A 21,660-nucleotide genomic window follows, 5' to 3' on the forward strand; every position below is an offset into this window, starting at 1 on the left:
ACCTGCATTTCATGATGTTACACCTGCGTACCAAAATTTATGATCCTAGGCCCAAGCGTTCTCAAGTTATCATCCGGAAACCATTTAACTGTTCCGAGTCCCTGTGACCTTGACCTCTGACCTACAGACCTCAAAGTCGAACTTGACCTGCATTTCATGATGTTACACCTGTGTCCAAAATTTATTATCCTAGGCCTAAGCGTTCTCAAGTTATTGTCCGTAAAAGGTTTAAATGACCTTTGGAACTCAAAATCAATATGGGTCATCTGCTTGACATGACCAACCTCCCTATCAATTTTCATGATCCTAGGCCCAAGCATTCTCAAGTTATCATCCGGAAACCGTTTAACTGTTCCAAGTCAATGTGACCGTGACCTTTGACCTACTGACCTCAAAGTAGAACTTGATCTGTATTTCATGATGTTACACCTGTGTACCAAAATTTATGATCCTAGGCCCAATCGTTCTCAAGTTATCATCCCGAAACCATTTAACTGTTCTGAGTCACTGTGACCTTGACCTTTGACCTACAGACCTCAAAGTCGAACTTGACCTGCATTTCATGATGTTACACCTGCGTACCAAAATTTATGATCCTAGGCCCAAGCGTTCTCAAGTTATCATCCGGAAACCATTTAACTGTTCCGAGTCCCTGTGACCTTGACCTCTGACCTACAGACCTCAAAGTCGAACTTGACCTGCATTTCATGATGTTACACCTGTGTCCAAAATTTATTATCCTAGGCCTAAGTGTTCTCAAGTTATCATTCGGAAACTGTTTAACTGTTCAGGGTCACTGTGACCTTGACCTCTGACCTACTGACCCCAAATTCGAACTGTATTTTCTGATGTTACACCTGTGTACCAAAAATTATTCAAATTGGTCAAGCCTTTCATGAGTTATCATCAGGAAATCATGCAAAACCAACAGACTGACCGACCGACCGCCAAGCTGACTCTATATACCCCCCCAAACTTCGTTTTGTGGTGGTATAATGATCCTTGGGTGGCCCCCTTTCAAAATTGCCCAAAGAATTTTTAAAGATTTTCCTTTCAAGTGCCATGGCAACCACAGTTCTGGATGGACTTCAATTCTTTGGGCAATTTTGAAAGGGGGCCACCCAAGGATCATTTCTATGAAGTTTGGTGTAAATCTGCCCAGTGGTTTTGAAGAAGATTTTTGACCATAGAGGGAAAATAAGCCCTGCCCCCTGGCAGCCACGTGTATGACCGAAATAGAACGGCTTATGCAATTTTGGTAGAGGGTCACCTGGATTCTACAAGATATTTTTGAAATCCAGCTAATAGTTTCTGAGAAGATTTTTAAAGATTTTCTTTTCAGTTGCTATGGCAACCACAGTTCTGAATGGATTTTAATTCTTTGGGAAATTTTGAAAGGGGGTCACCCATTGATCATTCCTGTGAAGTTTGGTGTAATCTGCTCAGTAGTACTGAAGATTTTTTTAGAAACTGTTGATGAACAGCGGTTTTGAAGAAGAAGATTTTTGAAACTAGAAGATGCTTTTGTAGAAAAGCGCACGTCTCCCCCAATGCATAGTAGTAATAGGCAAGAAGTCAATAGGGGACAGGAGCAAAAGTCAGAAACACTGGTGGTTGGCTGCAATAGGGATCATCTACGCGGAATGTCCAATTATCCTACAAAGTTTCAACATTCTGAGCCTGGTGGTTCTCAAGTTATGGACTGGAAACAATTTTCCATGTTCTGGCCCCTGTGACCTGCTGGTCATGACCAACCTCCCTATCAACTTTATGATCCTAGGCCCAAGCATTCTCAAGCTATCATCCGGAAACCATTTAACTGTTCCGGGTCACTGTGACCTTGACCTATGACCTACTGATCTCAAAATCTATAGGGGTCATCTGCTTCTTATGACCAACCTCCCAATCTACTTTCATGATCCTAGGCCCAAGCGTTCTCGAGTTCCCATCTGGAAACGGATTGGTCTACATACCGACTGACATAACGACCGACCAACATCTGCAAAACAATATACCCCTCCTTCTTCGAAGTAGGGCATAATAATTCGCAATATAGCATTTTCTGAAAAATCAATTGAACACAACTCTTAATCTGCTGGTCCTACTTTACCCATAATTGATCTTTACAGATATTTCCCATCAAGATTTCATTATTTGTTTGTTAAATGTAGATTTTTACAGTGTACACATGGTAAAATATGGTAGTTTTGACTGATTCAAGAGCGACAAACCTGGTGTTATTGAAGAAATCTGTACTGTAAAAAGCAAAAGGAAAGTTCTTGAAAAAATGTAAGGGTTCCTGAGAAAAACTTACATTTGTCTGGGATAGCTTGTATAACTGCTGTGGTACCATCATCTAGTGTAATTGTTTGTCCCTCCAGGAATTTAGAACCACCTGCTTAAATACAGAAAACAAGGTGTAAAGCATTATTAAAAGTGGTTCAAGGCACAGTATATCAAGGCAGTATATCAAGGCAGTATATCAAGGCCGTATATCAAGGCAGTATTTTAAGGCAGTATATCAAGGCAGTATATCAAGGCCGTATATCAAGGCCGTATATCAAGGCAGTATATCAAGGCAGTATATCAAGGCACAGTATATCAAGGCAGTATATCAAGGCCGTATATCAAGGCCGTATATCAAGGCAGTATATCAAGGCAGTATATCAAGGCAGTATATCAAGGCAGTAAATCATGTTTTGGTAAAGTATTGGATTTGTTCCATACTTTCATAACAGATCACTACACCTACTTGTGTTAAATGAATGCTTAATACATGAAAGATTTTCACTGGTTCCTCAAGACAGAGTTAGTTTAAAGTAAACTTATAAAATTGATAAACATACCTTACCTAAGGAATGGCATGAATATAAGAACTATTGTATTATATCTGTCAAAGATTTGCATTGACAATTACAGTATAAATTGCTGAAAGTTCTTGGAAATGTAAGTTTGTAAAATTATTATTGCCTCCCTTTGCCAACCAAGATAGAATTGGAAATGAATGAATTCAGCTGCTAAACACCTGTTTTAAATTTTGCGTCAAGGTAAGGTTCAGATTATTAAAACAAGAAACCTGGAAAATCCACGAAAACCAGGTTTTCAAACTTTGCATCACTCCAACAGGTTCTGTTTAAACAAGAGGGCCATAATGGCCCTATATCGCTCACCTGTTATCATTGCACTTAAGGACAAGAGGGTCAAAAAATCATAATCAAGATCAACCAAAAGAATTATGAGAAAATATAGTTGAATTTTTCTTAAAGTTACTTCAAATAAAACTATTTTCAAATCAGGCCAGTAGTTTCATACAAGAAGTTTTTTAACCAAAAAGAAAAAAAATTCTTACAAGGTACAGATATGTCAAAATACACCTAAAAATTGGAGGTACCATCCATGTTGTACCACAGAAGAAAGGTGGTCTCCATTTTTCCCTACGGCCAATAATAACAAGAGCTGTCTGATGACAGCGCGCTCGACTATTCGAAGAATTGATTGAAGAATGGGGTCAAAATATTTCCACGGATATTCAGACAAAAGAAATAAATAGATTAGACAAACAATGTTCCTGTATTACTTTGATTTCGAGTCTTGCACTAAATGGCAATATATCAGCCAACTTCAAAGTCCAAAAAGGGCCATAATTCAGTCAAAATAGTTATGTACTCTTGCCTACAGATGGAAATTATAATGATAAACAAGTGTTTAAAGTTTAAAAGCCATATGTCAAATAGTTTTGACAAAACATGGACTTGTATGAAAACAGAACCAATTTCAAAGTCCAAAAAGGGCCATAATTCAGCCAAAATAGATGACAGAGTTATGTTCTCTTTCCTACAGATAGAGACTATTATACTTAACAAGTGATAAAAGTTTCAAAGCCATATGTCAAACACTTTACACAAAATATGAACTGGTACGAAAAACTTAACCAAGATTTCTAAGTCAAAAGGGGCCATAATTCAGCCAAAATCCTTGATGGAGTTATGTACTCTTGCCTATAACTGGACATGGTGATGGTAAACAGGTGTTGAAAGTTTCAAAGCTTTATCTCAAAAGACTTTGTCAAAATATGAACTGGTACGAAATATTAACCAAGATTTCTAAGTCAAAAAGGGCCATAATTCAGCCAAAATCCTTGATGGAGTTATGTGCTCTTGCCTATAACTGGACATGGTGATGGTACACAAGTGTTGGAAGTTTCAAAGCTTTATCTCAAAAGACTTTGTCAAAATATGAACTGGTACAAAAAACTTAACCATGATTTCTAAGTCAAAAGGGGCCATAATTCAGCCAAAATCCTTGATGGAGTTATGTGCTCTTGCCTATAACTGGCCATGATGATGGTAAACAAGTGTTGAAAGTTTCAAAGCTTTATCTCTTTGTCAAAATATGGACTGGTACGAAAAACTTAACCCAAGGTGTGACGCCGACGCCGACGCCGTGGTGAGTAGGATAGCTCTACTTATTCTTCGAATAGTCGAGCTAAAAAAGTAACTAAATAAGCTATTTATAATAACATAAAAGGGAAGTAATTAAAATTTTTTTATTGTAAGTGAACAAGAGAAGGATCTGCCAAATAAAAACAAGACCACTGCAATGCAATGCAAATGAAGAGCAATATACATACAAAACAAAGTCATATGACCTTTGACCCCTAAGTGTGACCTTGACCTTGAAGTGAGCCATCCTAAACATGCGCTCTGCACGTTGTTTCGAAGGGGTGAATATTTGTGTCAGGTTTCTTTGAAATCCTTCAAGGGGTCCAAGAGTTACAGAGCGGAAGGGAAATTGCTAACCAACAGACAGACAGACTGACACTGAGGCGATAACATAATACGTCCCTTCGGGGCGTATAAAAAGGAATCAAGATATTATGGTGATACAAGTTGTGTGCAAGTTTGGTTAAAATCAAATCATAAATGAAACCACTATCGCGCAGACACGAAATTGTTGACGCACGGACGGACGGACTGACGACGGACGACAGATGAAGGGTGATCACAAAAGCTCACCTTGTCACTATGTGACAGGTGAGCTAAAAAATTGTAAGTGAACAAAAGAAGGATCTGCCAAATAAATCTGCTGACATAAATGAAATTTCAGATCAGTATCTTCATTAGTTACGGAGACCCATTTTAATTTGAAATAAAGGGAGGTAATTTAACATAAAATCAGTCCATAGTTATCTACCCTGATTGTCTCAGTCCAACTAATAACAATAATGAAATTTCAAATAAGTTCTATAAGTACTTACTGATATAAATCCATTTTGATTACAATCAGGGGAGGTAATCAGATATAAAATAACTCTAGAACCTACGATTGGTAATGGATCTGATTTGTCATGGAATCCAAGATTTATTGTTGCTGAAGATATTTTGGAAGTTTAAATCAAATTAAACCATAAACGAAGTCTCTATATGGCTGCAAAAGCCAAAATAGCCAATTTTGGACCTTTAAGGGGCCATAAATCTGGAACCCATGAAGGAATCTGGCCAGTTCAAGAAACGAAGCAAGATCTTGTGGTGATACAAGTTGTGTGCAAGTTTGGTTAAAATCAAATCATAAATGGAGCTGCTATTGTGCAGACAAGGTCAAAATAGTTAATTTTGGCCCTTTCAGGGGCCATAACTCTGGAGCCCATTATGGGATCTGGCCGGTTCAAGAAAGGAACCGAGATCTTATGGTGATACAAGTTGTGTGCAAGGGCCATAACTCTGGAACCCATTATGGGATCTGGCCGGTTCAAGAAAGGAACCGAGATCTTATGGTGACACAAGTTTTGTGCAAGTTTGATTAAATTCAAATCATAAATGAAGCTGCTATTGTGCAGACAAGGTCAAAATAGCTAATTCTGGCCCTTTCAAGGGCCATAACTCTAAAACCCATAAAGAAATCTGGCCAGTTCAAGAAAGGAACCAAGATCTTATGGTGATACAAGTTGTGTGCCAGTTTGGTAAAAATCAAATCATAAATAAAGCTGCTATTGTGCAGACAAGGTCAAAATAGCTAATTTTGGCCCTTTCAGGGGCCATAACTCTGGAACCCATAATGGGATCTAGCCAGTTCAAGAAAGGAACCGAGATCTTATGGTGATACAAGTTGTGTGCAAGGGCCATAACTCTGGAACCCATTATGGGATCTGGCCGGTTCAAGAAAGGAACCGAGACATTATGGTGACACAAGTTTTGTGCAAGTTTGATTAAATTCAAATCATAAATGAAGCTGCTATTGTGCAGACAATGTCAAAATAGCTAATTCTCACCCTTTCAAGGGCCATAACTCTAAAACCCATAATGGAATCTGGCCAGTTCAAGAAAGGAACCAAGATCTTATGGTGATACAAGTTGTGTGCCAGTTTGGTAAAAATCAAATCATAAATAAAGCTGCTATTGTGCAGACAAGGTCAAAATAGCTAATTTGGGTGATCACAAAAGCTGACCTTGACAGGTGAGCTAAAAACACGTGTACAGTGTGAAAACTGCTTTGTATTTATTCCTTACAACGTATGAAATTTAATGTACACAATAACTTGGATTATATTGGAACTTCTTTATCATTTGTAGACCATACACTGACCTGGGTGTTGTATAAACGCAGTGTTTCCATCAGATAGTGTAATGGCCTGAATTGTCTGTGTGGGTGGAGTACCTAAATCACCAGTATTTGTATCGAGATTGATTGGTGGTAAACCAGTGCTGCAGTGCCCTGCATTCTGAAATATTCAAATATATCTATATCTAAAAGTTATAAAACATGTTTCCAGAAGCAGGAACATACTCCACATTTTTTGAAGACAGTTTATCTCTCACAGTAAGTAACAGAGGTTGACACTGCATACTTACACATGTATTATTCAATTTCAATGAGCGTCTGACATGTCAAAGCTGAAAACATAACTGAATTTAGACATGCAAGTTTACAAAATACTTGCAAAACCTTTGCTGTTGTGATACATATAAATTTACCTTTACCCATAAATGAATTAATTTATTGCACGATTTTATTGTATGTAGTAAAAAGATTTACTAAAAGTACTGATCAAAGAAACCATTGTTATTAAACAATGTGCCATGTGTGATGACAAATACACAATAACTGCATACCTGTGTTTAAATTTAAACATTGCAAAGAACATAGACTCCTTTAATTTATGATTCTCATAAATATTCATTGCAAATGATCTAATATTGGTAACCGCAAGTTATTAATACATTAGTTTTATTCATTGTGCACCCAAATTTATATAAAGTCATACTTATGTAATACATGAGGGCCAAGATGGCCCTAGGTCTCTCACCTAAGTAACACACCATAACACTGTAAGCATGTTTGACCTAGTGATTTCATGGAGACAAATTTTCTGACCAGTTTTCATTAAGACTGGAGCAAAAATGTGGCCTCTTGAGTGTAAACAAGCATTTTCTTTGATTTGACCTAGTGACCTAGTTTTTGACCCCACATGACCCAGATAAGAACTTGTCCAAGATTTCATGTAAACAAACATTATGATAAAGTTTCTGGAAGATTGGAGCAAAAAAGTGGCCTCTAGAGTGTAAACAAGCTTTTCCTTTGATTTGACCTAGTGACTTAGTTTTTGACCCCACGTGATCCAAATTCAAAACCAGCCAAAACTTCATGACAACAAACATTCTGACCAAGTTTCATGCAATCAAATGAAAAATGCAGCCCTTATTGCCAACACAAGGTCTTTCTTTGATTAAACCTGGTGACCTAGTTTTTGATCCCAGATGACCCAGATTCAAACTTGACCTAGATTTCATCATAAAAATCATTCTGATCAAATTTCACGAAAATCAAGTAAAAATGCAGTTCCTATTGCACATACACAGTTTTTCTTAGATTTGATCGGGTGACCTAGTTTTTGACCCCAGATTACCCATATTCAACCTTTACCTAGATTTCATCAAGACAAACATTCTGACCAAGTTTCAAACTTCAATTGTGGTCTCTAGAGTATTAACAAGATTTTCCTTTGATCCATTCAAATTATTCAAAAATTCACTCTGGAGTTGTCTACCCTGATTGTCTGGGTCCACTTGATCACATAAATGAAATTTTGAACCAATCATGCAAGTAGTTACCAAAATATGTTCATTTTAATTAAAGACAAATGGAGGTAATTTGAAATAAAATCAGTCCAGAGTTATCTACCTTCATAATCTGAGACCACCTGAAGACATATACTTGAACTTTCAAATCAATCACATACACATAATTAGGACTGGTGAAGAAAGAAAAATGCAAAACAATGTGAAATATAGTAAATTTTGTAAATCAAGGGCACATAACTCTGGTCCTGCTAAACTGATTTAGCTCTTGGAACTAGTCCATGATCTTTTAATCATACATATTCTGTGTAAATATTATTTGAGCTTGTGAAGAAATGAAGTTGCTTGAGTGTAAACATGGGAAAATATAGCAGTTTCTGTAAAATCAAGGGCTAGTAACTCTAGTCCTAATGGTCAGATTTCATTCATAATTGAATTCATCTGAGACCTTATGCTCATACACATTCTGTATGAATATGATTTGGATTGCTGAAGGAATAAAGGTGTTATAGTGTAAACAAGGTAAAATACAGGGATTTTTGCAAAATGAAGGGCCCATAACTCTGGTCCTACTTGTCTGATTTTGTTCAAAATTAAACTCATCCAAGATCTTATGGCAATACATATACTACGTAAATATGTTTTGGATTGGTGAAGAAATGAAGTTTCACGAGTGTGAACAATGTAAAATATAGTAATTTCTGTAAATAAAGGACACATAACTCTGGTCCTAACTATCCGATTTTGCTCATAATTGATCTCATCCAAGATCTTGAGGTCATACACTTTCTACATAAATATGATTAGGATTGGTGAAGAAATGAAGATGCTAGAGTGTAAACAAAGTGAACTAGAACTGTCACAGGAGTGACTCATACCCCCACCATACGGTCTTGTCACAGAAGAATGGCAACCATATGGAATCTTAAAAATACTTTGGAGTACTTCATCCTGGGCTTCCACATATAAGTAATACTAGTATAATACTAGTATAGTAATACTAGTAAATATATTAAATCTCTAATATTAGAGATACACTAAAAGTGAATACAAAAGTGTCTTACCGACTCATGTTACCACAGAAAAATGTTTTTACTTTTTACATAGGACTTATAATAAGAAAGTTAGAAAAATACCTAAAATATTGAAAATCTAAAAATAGGATTTCTAAAAATAGACTAATTCCTGGAATTTAAGGGGAAGAAACTCAGAACAAAGGTTAAAAAAAGGTTACTTCCCTTTGGCTCTAAGCCAATCAGAATGAGATATAGTGAAAATACATCAAAATTAACCTTAAATTCTAGGTAAAAGGGGACACAATTCAAGAAAAATAGAGTCAGAGTTATGCACCTTGTGTCACATGATGTGGGTGATGAGGTGGAACATCTATTTAAAGTCTGAATCAAATTCATTCAGTAGTAATTGAGATATAGTGAAAATACATCAAAATTAACCTTAAATTCTAAGTAAAAAGGGGCATAATTCATGAATAATTGGTGTCAGAGTTATGCACCTTGTGTCACATGATGTGGGTGATGAGGTGGAACATCTATTTTAAGTTTGAATCAAATCCATTTTGTAATAATTGAGATATAGTGAAAATACATCAAAATCAACCTTAAATTTAAAGTAAAAGGGGACATAATTCATAAAAAATCTATGTCAGAGTTAAGCACCTTATGTCACATCATCTGGGTGATGAGGTAGAACAACTATTTTAAGTTTGAATCAAATCCATTTAGTAATAACTGAGATATAGTGAAAATACAACAAAATTAACCTTAAATTCTAAGTAAAAGGGGACAAAATTCATGAAAACTTGGTGTCAGAGTTATGCACCTTGTGTCACATGATGTGGGCACATGATGTGGGTGATGAGGTGGAACATCTATTTTAAGTTTGAATCAAATCCATTCAGTAGTAACTGAGATAAAGTGAAAATACATCAAAATCAATCTTAAATTCTAAGTAAAAAAGGGCATAATTCATAAAAAAAATGGTGTCAGAGTTATGCACATTATGTCACATGATGTGGGTGGTGAGGTGGAACATCTATTTTAAGTTTGAATCAAATCCATTTAGTATTCACTGAGATATAGTGAAAATACAACAAAATTAACCTTAAATTCTAAGTAAAAGGGGACATAATTCATGAAAACTTGGTGTCAAGAGTTATGCACCTTGTGTCACATGATGTGGGTGATAAGGTGGAATATGTATTTTAAGTCTGAATCAAATCCCTTTGGTAATAACTGAGATAATAGATTTCGGGACGCGACGGGACGTGACAAAACTGACTCCTATATACCCCCCTCAAACATGTTTGGCGGGGGTATAAATATAGCAAATTTTGTCAATCAAGGGCACATAACTCTGGACATTGATCCGGTCTAGCCAATAATCAAACTCGTCCGAGGTCTTGTGCCCAAAAACATTGCAAGTTGTGACCAAGTTTGATTAAGACTGCTTCAAAATTGTGGATGCTAGAGTGTAAACAAACTAAATGTAAACAGAGGGACGACGGACATTCATCGATCCTAAAAGCTCACCATGAGCCTTTGGCACAGGTGAGCTAAAAATGTCATGACATACCACGAAACATATACAGCTTTATAGTTCTAAACAACTTCAAATATTTGAAACAATCATTGTTCTTATAAAGATGTATTTCAAAGGATCTAAACAGTCTTATTTACTACTCCTATCAAACAAAAATGTGCACTTTATTGTGAAAATGGCAAAAGTAAATCAATTTAAACTTTGATCTCAAAGTAAGGTCTTGACTTTTAACATAGTGACCCGATTCGTTTACTCTGCATCTCATCTTGATGAGGTAAACAAGATATCAAGCTATCTGACCTATGACCTCCATGTGTGATCAAAGACCAAGAAAGAATACCTTGTTATCCTATTGAAATCAAACTAAAAATTAATTGACTTTACAGATCAACAAACAAATTATTCCGTTTAACAAGGACTCATTTTTTTGTGTTGATATTATGACGAACTTGTTTATTCAAATTTTGTAAATAGTGTAACTCACTTGTCTAAAATCAGGTAAGTTGTGATCTTCCTTTGATAAAGTACAGGAAATTAGATGCTAAATAAATACACACTTGAAAATTACTTACTGCAATTTAGGGAATATTTCATGGTCGAGTCCATCCACAAAATATAATCCAAACAAAGCAATAAAATTCCCATTCATTTGATGTTCAAAAGTCAAAATTAACAAATATATATACCCACGAAACAGCCATTCTGGCAAAAAACACAAAATTTAATGCCCACAAAAATAAATTATTTCAAAGTAACCTGATCTGAAGCTGGGAGGAGAAGTTGTATAACATCTTGTGCTGCCTGGGAAGTAAGATCACCAGCAAGACTTGTGCTGACAGGCATATTTCCCGGGCTATCTGACAGTATTGTCCCTACATTCTCATGTACTTGCAAAATATGTCCCTCAGCAATCTCTCCAGCTGTCAAAATTGAGTTCTCATCAGATTCTGCAATGCAAAAAAGCATACCCTCTCTGACAATTCTCCAGCTTTTAATTAATTGTAAAGACACAGCTACTCCTGCATGAGATATTTCCAGTTAAAATACACAGACAGAGTTCACAAGAACTCGAGTCCTGACAAGGCTCGCAATACAGGGTAAGTAATACATCATAACCATTTAGCAACCTAGCCAATATCTTCTTTCTAGAGCTACCGTTAATGCTTATAGAGCCTTATTTGTGACTTATCAATACATAGGAACCTAAAGAGGCAAGACTTTTACATGCAAATCTAAAAAATCTGATCAAATAATATTTGTGTAACAGTTATATGTGCTAAAATAACAAGAGTCATACAAATCACAGATACAACATGTTTGTATCAGACATTGATATGCATTTTGTGTAATAAAGTATCCATTCCTTCGAAAAGAATTAGATACATATTAAGGAGCTCTCTATATATCTTAATTCCATTTAAGGTAATTCTGCACATTCGATTCAAAACTTTTTCTACAATGAAGAATTTGATGAAACCTTGAATTTTCAAAACTTCAGAATATATTTAGACAAGGAATCGGTAAAACCGAATGATGCTGCACGATGCATGTGCTTGTCCCAATATGGGAAATAACGTATTTTCCCGTCAATGGCCTCAATCATTTTGTGAAGTTTCAATGAAATGCCATTAATACTTTCAAGCAATGCTTCGGACATGCCTTATTTTGTATAATAAAGTGAGATAATTCAAAACCTAGGTAAGGTCGAGTTATGACTCCTGTTTTGCATGACAAAGTTATTGAGCGGACAGGAAAAAAGACTCACTGACCTTTGATCTCCGAGTGTGACCTTGACCTTTAAGCTAGAGTTCTGAGTGTTGTGCAAGACATGTCGTCTCATCATAGGGAACATTTATGCCAAGTAATATTAAAATCCCTTGATGGATGACAGAGTTCTGGACCGGACAGGAAAAAAAACCCTATTAACCTTTGACCTAAAATTGTGACCTTGACTTTTGAGTTAGGGGTCCGGGGTTTGTGCAGGACACATCGTCTCATCATGGGGAACATTTGTGCCAAGCAATATTAAAATCCCTTCATGGATGGCAGAGTTATGGACCGGACAGGAAAAAAGCCATGTTGACCTTTGACCTCCAATCCTGACCTTTACCTTTTAGCAAGGGTTCTGGGAACTGCGCATGACATGTCATCTCATCATGGTGAACATTTGTGCCAAGTGATTAAAGTCCTTTAAAAAACAAGAGATCACAGAGTGATCTTGGCGCCCACCAATGTGCCATTTTTGAGTGTTCCAAATTTCAAGACTTAATGACTAGCTCAAGGTCAAATTTCATTTCCGTACACAACACTGTGCATGTGGTCCAAATTCGAAAGCTGTAGCTTGAGAAATGTGAAAGTAGGTCACTAGATCAATTTCAAGGACAAAGTTCTTTGTACACAAAACTATGCATGTGCATCAAGTTTCAAGGCTGTAGTTTGAGAAATTTGAAAGTAGGTCACTAGGTCAATCTTAAGGTCAAAGTTTATTTCGGTACACAAAACTATGCAAGTGGTCCAAATTTGAAGGCTGCGGCTTGAGAAATGTGAAAGTTGGTCACTAGGCCAAAATCAAGGTCAAATTATACTTCAGAACACAAATCTATGCATATGGTCCAAATTTAAAGCCTGTAACTTCAAAAATGTGAAAGCAGGTCACTAGGTCAATGTCAAGGTCAAAGTTTGTTTCAGTACACAATCCTATGCATGTGGTCTAAATTTGAAGCCTGTAGCTACAGAAATGTGAAAGTAGGTCACTAGGTCAATTTCAAGGTCAAAGTTCATTTCGGTACACAAAACTATGCAAGTTGTCCAAATTTGAAGGCTGTAGCTCGAGAAATGTGAAAGTAGGTCACTAGGTCAAAATCAAGGTCAAATTTTATTTCGGAACACAGAACTATACATGTGGTCCCAATTTGAAGCCTGTACCTTCAAAAATGTGAAAGTAGGTCACTAGATCAATGTAAAGGTCAAGGTTTGTTTCGGTACACAAAACTATGCATATGGTCCAAATTTGAAGGCTGTAGCTTGAGAAATGTGAAAGTAGGTCACTAGGTCAAAATCAAGGTCAAATTTCATTTCAGAACACGAAACTATGCATGTGGTCCAAATTTGAAGCCTGTACCTTCAAAAATGTGAAAGTAGGTCACTAGGTCAACGTCAAGGTCGAAGTCTTTTTCAGTGCACAAAACTATGCATGTGGTCCAAATTTGAAGGCTGTAGCTACAGAAATGTAAAAGTAGGTCACTAGGTCAAAATCAAGGTCAACTCATATCAAGGTTCATCTTGCCACTCAAAACCATACATGTGGTCCAAATCTGAATGTTGTAGGTTATTGACAAGAAGATTTTAAAAGCTTTTCCCTATACAAGTCTATATGAACCATGTGACCCCCAGGGCGGGGCCATATTTGACCATAGGGGGATAATTTGAACAAACTTGGTAGAGAACCACTAGATGATGCTACATTACAAATGCCAAAGCCCTAGGCTTTGTGGTTTGGACCAGAAGATTTTCAACGTTTTTCCCTATATAAGTCTATGTAAACCATGTGACCCCCGGGGCGGGGCCATATTTGACCCTAGGGGAATAATTTGAACAATCTTAGTAGGAAACCACTAGATGGTGTCACATACAAAATATCAAAGCCCTAGGCCCTGTGGTTTTGAACAAGAGATTTTTCAAAGTTTTTCCCTATATAAGTCTATATAAACCATGTGACCCCCGGGGCGGGGCCATATTAGACCCCAGGGAAATAATTTGAATGATCTTGGTAGAGGACCACTAAATGATGCTTCATACCAAATATCAAAGCTCTAGGCTCTGTGGTTTTGGACAAGAAGATTTTCAAAGTTTTTCCCTATATAAATCTATGTAAATTATAGAAATAAACAAAGGGCCATAACTAAATCAAAAATTGTTGAACCAGTCTGATTTTCAGGGGGACACAACTAGGGTACCAATACATCATTCTGACAAAGTTTGGTCAAAATCCCCCTGGCAGTTTCTGAGGAGATGCGATAACGAGAAATTGTTAACGGAAGGACGGACGGAATGACGGACGGACGGACGGACGGACGGACGGACGGAAGGACGACGGACCACGGACGCAGAGTGATTTGAATAGCCCACCATCTGATGATGGTGGGCTAATGAAAGAGTTATAGATCTGACACGAAACAGACCCTGTTCATGCCATGTTTACATCTGACTGCCAAGTGTGACCTTGCCCTTTGAGCTAGGGGTCTGAAAGTTGTGCATGACACATCATATTATTATGAGGTACATTTGTGCCAAGTAATATTAAAATCCCTTCATGGATGGCAGAATTACGGACCGGACAGGAAAAAAGCCCCGTTGACCTTTGACCTCCAATTGTGACCTTGACCTTTAAGCTAGGGGTCTGAGTTTTGCGCATGACACGTCGTCTCATCATGTGGAACATATGTGCCAAGTAATATTAAAATCCCTTCATGGATGACAGAGTTATGGACCAGACACGAAATTGTGGACGGACAGACGGACGGAAAAGCGCATTCCTATAGTCCCCGAAACTGGTTTTAAACCAGAAGGCGACTAATAAATGATCTATAACCTATACTTCAGGTTCATCAAACGTTCAGAACTGCCTTAATACATTACTCGACTTCACTCCTATGTAAGTTTGCTAACTTCACTCTTATGTAAATTTACTACTAAGTTTTGAAAAAAAATCCACTCATCCCCTCGTAAATATGAACAGGAATCAGTTCAGGGCAAGTGGAACTTGCTGTAGTATCGTCCTGCAGGATTTTGACCAATATAATATTCAGTTCAATGAAAATGAGAGTCGGAGCATCTCAAAAGTCAAAAATGGGAGCTGATCTATTGTAAACAACACCAAAATCTGTCCTGTTCAATTCTAGTACCACATTGATTGCATAGGCTTGAACAGTCCACATCAAGATTCCAGTAGTACTGCTTTCACTAGACTTTAAAACAAACTGCAGCAGGACGATTGAAAATTCTAATTAGCTCATCCTGCATGGACGACTTGCTTTCAAACAATTTGGCCAGCACTGGATATGGCAACTTTGAAAACAATAACTGGAAATTTGTCAAGTTTATTAGAAATACACAGTTTATCTGTTAGCATGACTCCACTTCAAATCATAAGTGTCTTTCAGAAATTTGAACGATCATTTATTGCCAGTCAATTTGCAAAGGATTCTGGCACTTAAAAAAACAAGAGGGCCATGATGGCCCTATATCGCTCACCTGAGTGTAACTGCTTGCTTGCTTGGACAAATTTCTTTGCTAAAGCTTCAAAAACAAAAACAACAAGAGCTGCAGGGTTCGACACTAACGGTGTCCCGGGGGCCCGAGGATCCCAAATTTTGAGGAGGAACACCAACTTCTAAAAGCTGGGATTCCGGCTGGATACCTATTTTTGTTTTGTCAATGATATCCAAAAAGTAAATGATAAATACCTGTTTGAAAAATATTTTAACCCTTTCCCACATCGATACGTTTATCACCGTATCTATCGATTACCAAACAGAAACGTATTGACCCGTGTCTATCGGTTACCCGATAAAAACGTATAATACCGATTAACGGCCATTTGAACAGAATCGTTTTATCCCGTGTCTCATAATCAATCGCTTTATCGTTCTTTTCCTAAAGAAACAAATTCCGGATGTTTACTAACTCAAAAAATGGGATTTAGTCATCATTATTTACGTACAAGATCATGTGGTTACTATTTAAATATATCGAGTACTTTGCAAAGAAAGACACCGTCACCGGGCTTTTTTCCTACAAGTGCACGACGCTACCAATACGTCATGGAAAATTACTGAGAAAACTGCTTGCAACTGGCCGGTTCGCGCCGCGGGACTTTCCTCGCTCTAAAAATAACAACCTAAGTATTTTTAAAAGTGTTAGGTCATGAAGGTCACACGTGATACATGCAGATTTTCCCTGAACAACAATTTGTGTTCACGATGGCTTGGAATTTATGGCCTTACATAACGGGAAGTGTTAATCAAAACAGAAGGACCGCGGCTTCCAAATATTTTATGACACCCCAAGAGTTAATTGCAGTGGAAGTCACCCGTGATGTACCTACGTTTGATCATCAAAATATTACGTAATATTATCTAAAAATATTTTAATTTTTAGCACAAGAATACTGTTGTCGTTTACGAGTCTCGATCTCGGCGATCTTTTTGCACTTTCAGAAATTTTACGATCCTTTATTTTTGTAGTGTAGTGTTATTCAGTTTGATGGTTGTTTTTTTTATATAAATACTTACCGATTCCGATTCGGAAGATAAGTCTATTAACTATAAATCAAGCTTTCAAACATCAAAATGAAATTGTATATGAATTTCAATGTGAAAGTAATCCAAAACAGAATTTTATGCCTAAAAATATAATTCCCTTACTTTAACACTTTATATCTTCAAACCTCAAAGAGAAACTACAAGAAATTTTGTATCATCGGAAATATAAATGCCAGGTAATATTAAGATTTTATATTTTAAAATATATGAAGAGAAGTCAAGAATTTCAAGAATTTTTTTTTTTTGATATTATAATTTTTAGTGGTTGTCACAATAGACTTGACAATGATTATACCTATAAGATACAAGTGTCTCCAAAGTCGAGACCTTGTCTTGACATTGGCAAACATGTAAATTGATATCAGTTTGGATACATTCTTCTGTAGTAGTTAAGGTGTCAGCCACTCAATACAGAGGTTGCGGGTTCGAATCCCACTGGGGTACGACCGTAACTTCTCATAAGACACTTGTTGTGATTGTTTTTATATATCATATTATGAGGGATCCCAAAGCCTAAGGAGGACCCCCAGATTTAAAAAGTAGAGATTCCTTTGGGAACCTTGTTCAAATAAGTTAGTGTCTAACCCTGGAGCTGTCACTAATGGTGACAAATGCCCCCACAGCACCTTGACCTTTGACCTGGTGACCCCAAAGTCAGTACGGGTGGTGTACTCAGTAAGTACTATCAGCATGTGAAGTTTGAAGGTCCTGAATGAAGTGGTTTGCATGTAAAGTGCCTTCATGCAAAAAGTCAACGTTGGCCCCTGTGACCTTGACCTTTGACCTGGTGACCCCAAAGTCAGTAGTGTTGGTGTACTCATAAAGTACTATCAGCATGTAAAGTTTGAAGGTCCTGGGTGAAGTGGTTCGCGAGTAAAGTGCCTTCATGCAAAAAGTTAACGTTGGCCCCTGTGACCTTGACTTTTGACCTGGTGACCCCAAATTTAGTAGGAGTGGTGTACTCAATAAGTACTATCAGCAAGTGAAGTTTGAAGGTCCTGGGTGCAGTGGTTCGCGAGTAAAGTGCCTTCATGCAAAAAGTTAATGTTGGCCCCTGTGACCTTGACCTTTGACCTGGTGACCCTAAAGTCAGTAGGGGTGGTGTACTCAATAAGTACTATCAGCATGTGAAGTTTGAAGGTCCTGGGTGCAGTGGTTCGCGAGTAAAGTGCCTTCATGCAAAAAGTTAACGTTGGCCCCTGTGACCTTGACCTTTGACCTGGTGACCCCAAAGTCAGTAGGGGTGGTGTACTCAATAAGTACTATCAGCATGTGAAGTTTGAAGGTCCTGAGTGCAGTGGTTTGCGAGTAAAGTGCTTTCATGCAAAAAGTTAACATTGGCCCCTGTGACCTTGACCTTTGACCTGGTGACCCCAAAGTCAGTAGGGGTGGTGTACTCAATAAGTACTATCAGCATGTGAAGTTTGAAGGTCCTGGGTGCAGTGGTTCGCGAGTAAAGTGCCTTCATGCAAAAAGTTAACGTTGGCCCCTGTGACCTTGACCTTTGACCTGATGACCTCAAAGTCAGTAGGGGTGGTGTACTCAATAAGTACTATCAGCACGTGAAGTTTGAAGGTCCTGGGTGCAGTGGTTCACGAGTAAAGTGCCTTCATGCAAAAAGTTAACATTGGCCCCCTATGACCTTGACCTTTGACTTGGTAACATCAATGTCAGTAGGGGTGGTGTACTCAAAAAGTACTATCAGCATGTGAAGTTTGAAGGTCCTAGGTGCAGTGGTTCGCAAGTAAAGTGCCTTCATGCAAAAAGTTAACGTTGGCCCCTGTGACCTTGACCTTTGACCTGGTGACCCTAAAGTCAGTTGGGGTGGTGTACTCAATAAGTACTATCAGCACGTGAAGTTTGAACGTCCTGGGTGCAGTGGTTCGCGAGTAAAGTGCCTTCATGCAAAAAGTTAACGTTGTGACTAATGAACGAATGAACGAACTAACAGACGGACAGTTGAAAACTAATATGCCTCCCTTCGGGGGCATAAAAACTAGGATAAAGGTCATGGTAAAGATTCTTCAAGATAAGTATCTGTTAAAAAATTATACAGGTGGTCCAAATCTCTTTGCTGTAGCTTCAAAAACAAGAAAGTAGGTCAGTAGGTCAGGGTTAATAATATTTAAGATGAGTATTGAAATCTGTATCAAAAGTTCTACATGTAGTCCAAATTTCCATGCTGTATCTTCAAAAACAAGGAAGTAGGTCAGAAGGTCACGATTAAGACTATTCAAGATGAGTATTGAAATCTGTATAAAAAATTTAAACAAGTGGTCCAAATTTCTATACTGTAACTTCAAAAACGAAAAAGTAGGTCAGTAGGTCACGATTAAGACTATTCAAGATGAGTATTGAAATCTGTATTAAACATTATACATGATCATCATAAACATGTGGTCAAAATCTTTTTGCTGTAGCTTCAAAAAACAAGAAAGTAAGTCAGTTGGTCAGGACTAAGAATATTAAAGACGAGTATTGAAATCTTTATCGAAAGTTATTGACGTGGTCCAAATTTCTATGCTGTTAAGATCGGTGTGCAAAACTGTATATGTCCTCCAAATTTCAAGGCTGTATCTTAAAAAACAAACAAGAGGGCCAAGATGGCCCTAGGTCGCTCACCTGTGTAACACACCATAACAGTGTAAACATGTTTTACCTAGTGATTACATGGAGACAAATATTATGACCAATTTTCAGTAAGATTAGACAAAAAACGTGGCATCTTGAGTGCAAACAAGCATTTTCTTTGATTTGACCTAGTGACCTAATTCTTTACCCCACATGACCCAGATAAGAACTTGTCCAAGACTTTATGATAACAAACCCTCTGACCAAAATTTATGAAGACAGAATCAAAAATGTGCCCCCTAGGGTGTAAACAAGCTTACTCTTTGATTTGACCTGATGACCTATGTTTTGACCCCACATGACCCAGATAAAATTCATAAGATATTTCATACAGACAAACATTCTGACCAAGTTTCATGCACATCAAATGAACAAGAGTGTTAATGCGCTTTTCCTTTGATTTGACTGGGTGACCTAGTTTTTGACCCCATATGACCCAGTTTCAAACTTGGCCTAGGAACCATCAAGATAAACATTCATAAAGTTTAGGGTCATAAATAGGGCCTCTAGGCTGTTTACAAGCTTTTCCTTAGATTTGACCTGATGACCTAGTTTTTGACCAGACATGACCTAGTTTCGATCCAGGCCTAGAGATCATCAAGATAATCATTCTGTGCAAATCTGTATCAAATCAAAGCATAAATGAAATCTCTATATGGCTGAAAAGGCCAAAATAGAAAATTTTGCCCTTTCAGGGGCAGTAACTCTACAACCCATCAAGGAATCTAGCCGGTTTTCGAAAGGAACTGAGATCTTATTGTGACTTAAGTTGTGTATAAGTGTGGTTAAATTCAAATATAAAATGTCACTTCTATCATGTTCACAAGGTAAAAATCACCAAATTTTGGCTCTTTTAGGGGCCAATTAGGGGCCTTAACTCCGGAACCTACGATTGGATCTGAATTCAAGATTTATTGCTGTTGAAGATATTCTGCAAGTCTGTATCAAATCAAACTATAAATGAAGTCTCTACATGGCTGCAAAAGTCAAAATAGCAAATTTTGGACCTTTAAGGGGCCATAACTCTGAAACCCATGATAGGATCTGGCCATTTTCGAAAGGAACCGAGATATTATGCCAATACAAGTTGTGTGCAAGTTTGATTAAAGTTGATTGTAAAATGTGGTCTCTATCGTGTTCACAAGCCAAAAATAGCAAATTTTGGCCCTTTCAGGGGCCATAACTCTTGAATCCATGACGGGATCTAGACAGTTTTCAAAAGGAACCAAGATATTATGCCAATACAAGTTGTGTGCAAGTTTGATTAAAGTTGGTTGCAAAATGTGGTCTCTATTGTGTTCACAAACCAAAAATAGCAGATCTTGGCCCTTTAAGGGGCCATAACTCTAGAACCCATGATGGGAACTGGCCAGTTTTCAAAACTAACCATAATATTATGCCAATACAAGTCGTGTGCAAGTTTGATTAAAGTTGATTGCAAAATGTGGTCTCTATTGTGTTCACAAACCAAAAATAGCAGATCTTGGCCCTTTAAGGGGCCATAACTCTAGAACCCATGATGGGAACTGGCCAGTTTTCAAAACGAACCATAATATTATGCCAATACAAGTCGTGTGCAAGTTTGATTAAAGTTGATTGCAAAATGTGGTCTCTATTGTGTTCACAAGCCGAAACTAGCAAAGTTTGGCCCTTTAAGGGGCCATAACTCTGGAACACATGAAGGGATCTGGCCAGTTTTCAAAATTTACCAAGATATTATGCCTATACAAGTTGTCTGCAAGTCTGATTAAAGTTGATTGCAAAATGAGGTCTCTATCGTGTTCACAAGCCAAAAATAGTAAATTCTGGCCCTTTAAGGAGCCATAACTCTGGACCCCATGATGGAATCTGGCCAGTTTTCGAAAGGAACCGAGATATTATGCCAATGCTTGTGTGCAAGTTTGATTAAAATTGATTGATTAAAACTGATTGCAAACTGTGGTCTCTATCGTGTTCACAAGAAATTGTGAACGTACGATGGACGACAGACGACGGACGAAGGGTGATCACAAAAGCTCACCTTGACACTATTTGACAGGCAAGCTAAAAAGCAGGTCAAGGTCACAGTCAAG

General features: G+C 37.5%; 1 protein-coding gene across 5 annotated transcripts in view; it reads right to left on the bottom strand.

Annotated features, from left to right (window-relative positions):
* The window catches only part of LOC123536261 (zinc finger protein 76-like), a 171,850-nt gene that overhangs the window by 139,568 nt on the left and 10,622 nt on the right, over positions 1 to 21,660 (bottom strand). For 4 of the 5 annotated variants that reach the window (XM_045319261.2, XM_045319260.2, XM_045319262.2 and 1 more), the window contains 3 exons: positions 11,391 to 11,581; positions 6,583 to 6,718; positions 2,315 to 2,398 (listed from right to left, as the gene is read on the bottom strand). In XM_045319261.2, coding sequence (XP_045175196.1) covers positions 2,315 to 2,398; positions 6,583 to 6,718; positions 11,391 to 11,581 — 411 coding nt within the window. The remainder of the gene's footprint in view (positions 1 to 2,314; positions 2,399 to 6,582; positions 6,719 to 11,390; positions 11,582 to 21,660) is intronic. The other variant, XM_045319263.2, reaches the window with a different exon arrangement.

This window comes from Mercenaria mercenaria, chromosome 17 (genome assembly GCF_021730395.1).
Source record: "Mercenaria mercenaria strain notata chromosome 17, MADL_Memer_1, whole genome shotgun sequence".
Taxonomy (NCBI): domain Eukaryota; kingdom Metazoa; phylum Mollusca; class Bivalvia; order Venerida; family Veneridae; genus Mercenaria; species Mercenaria mercenaria.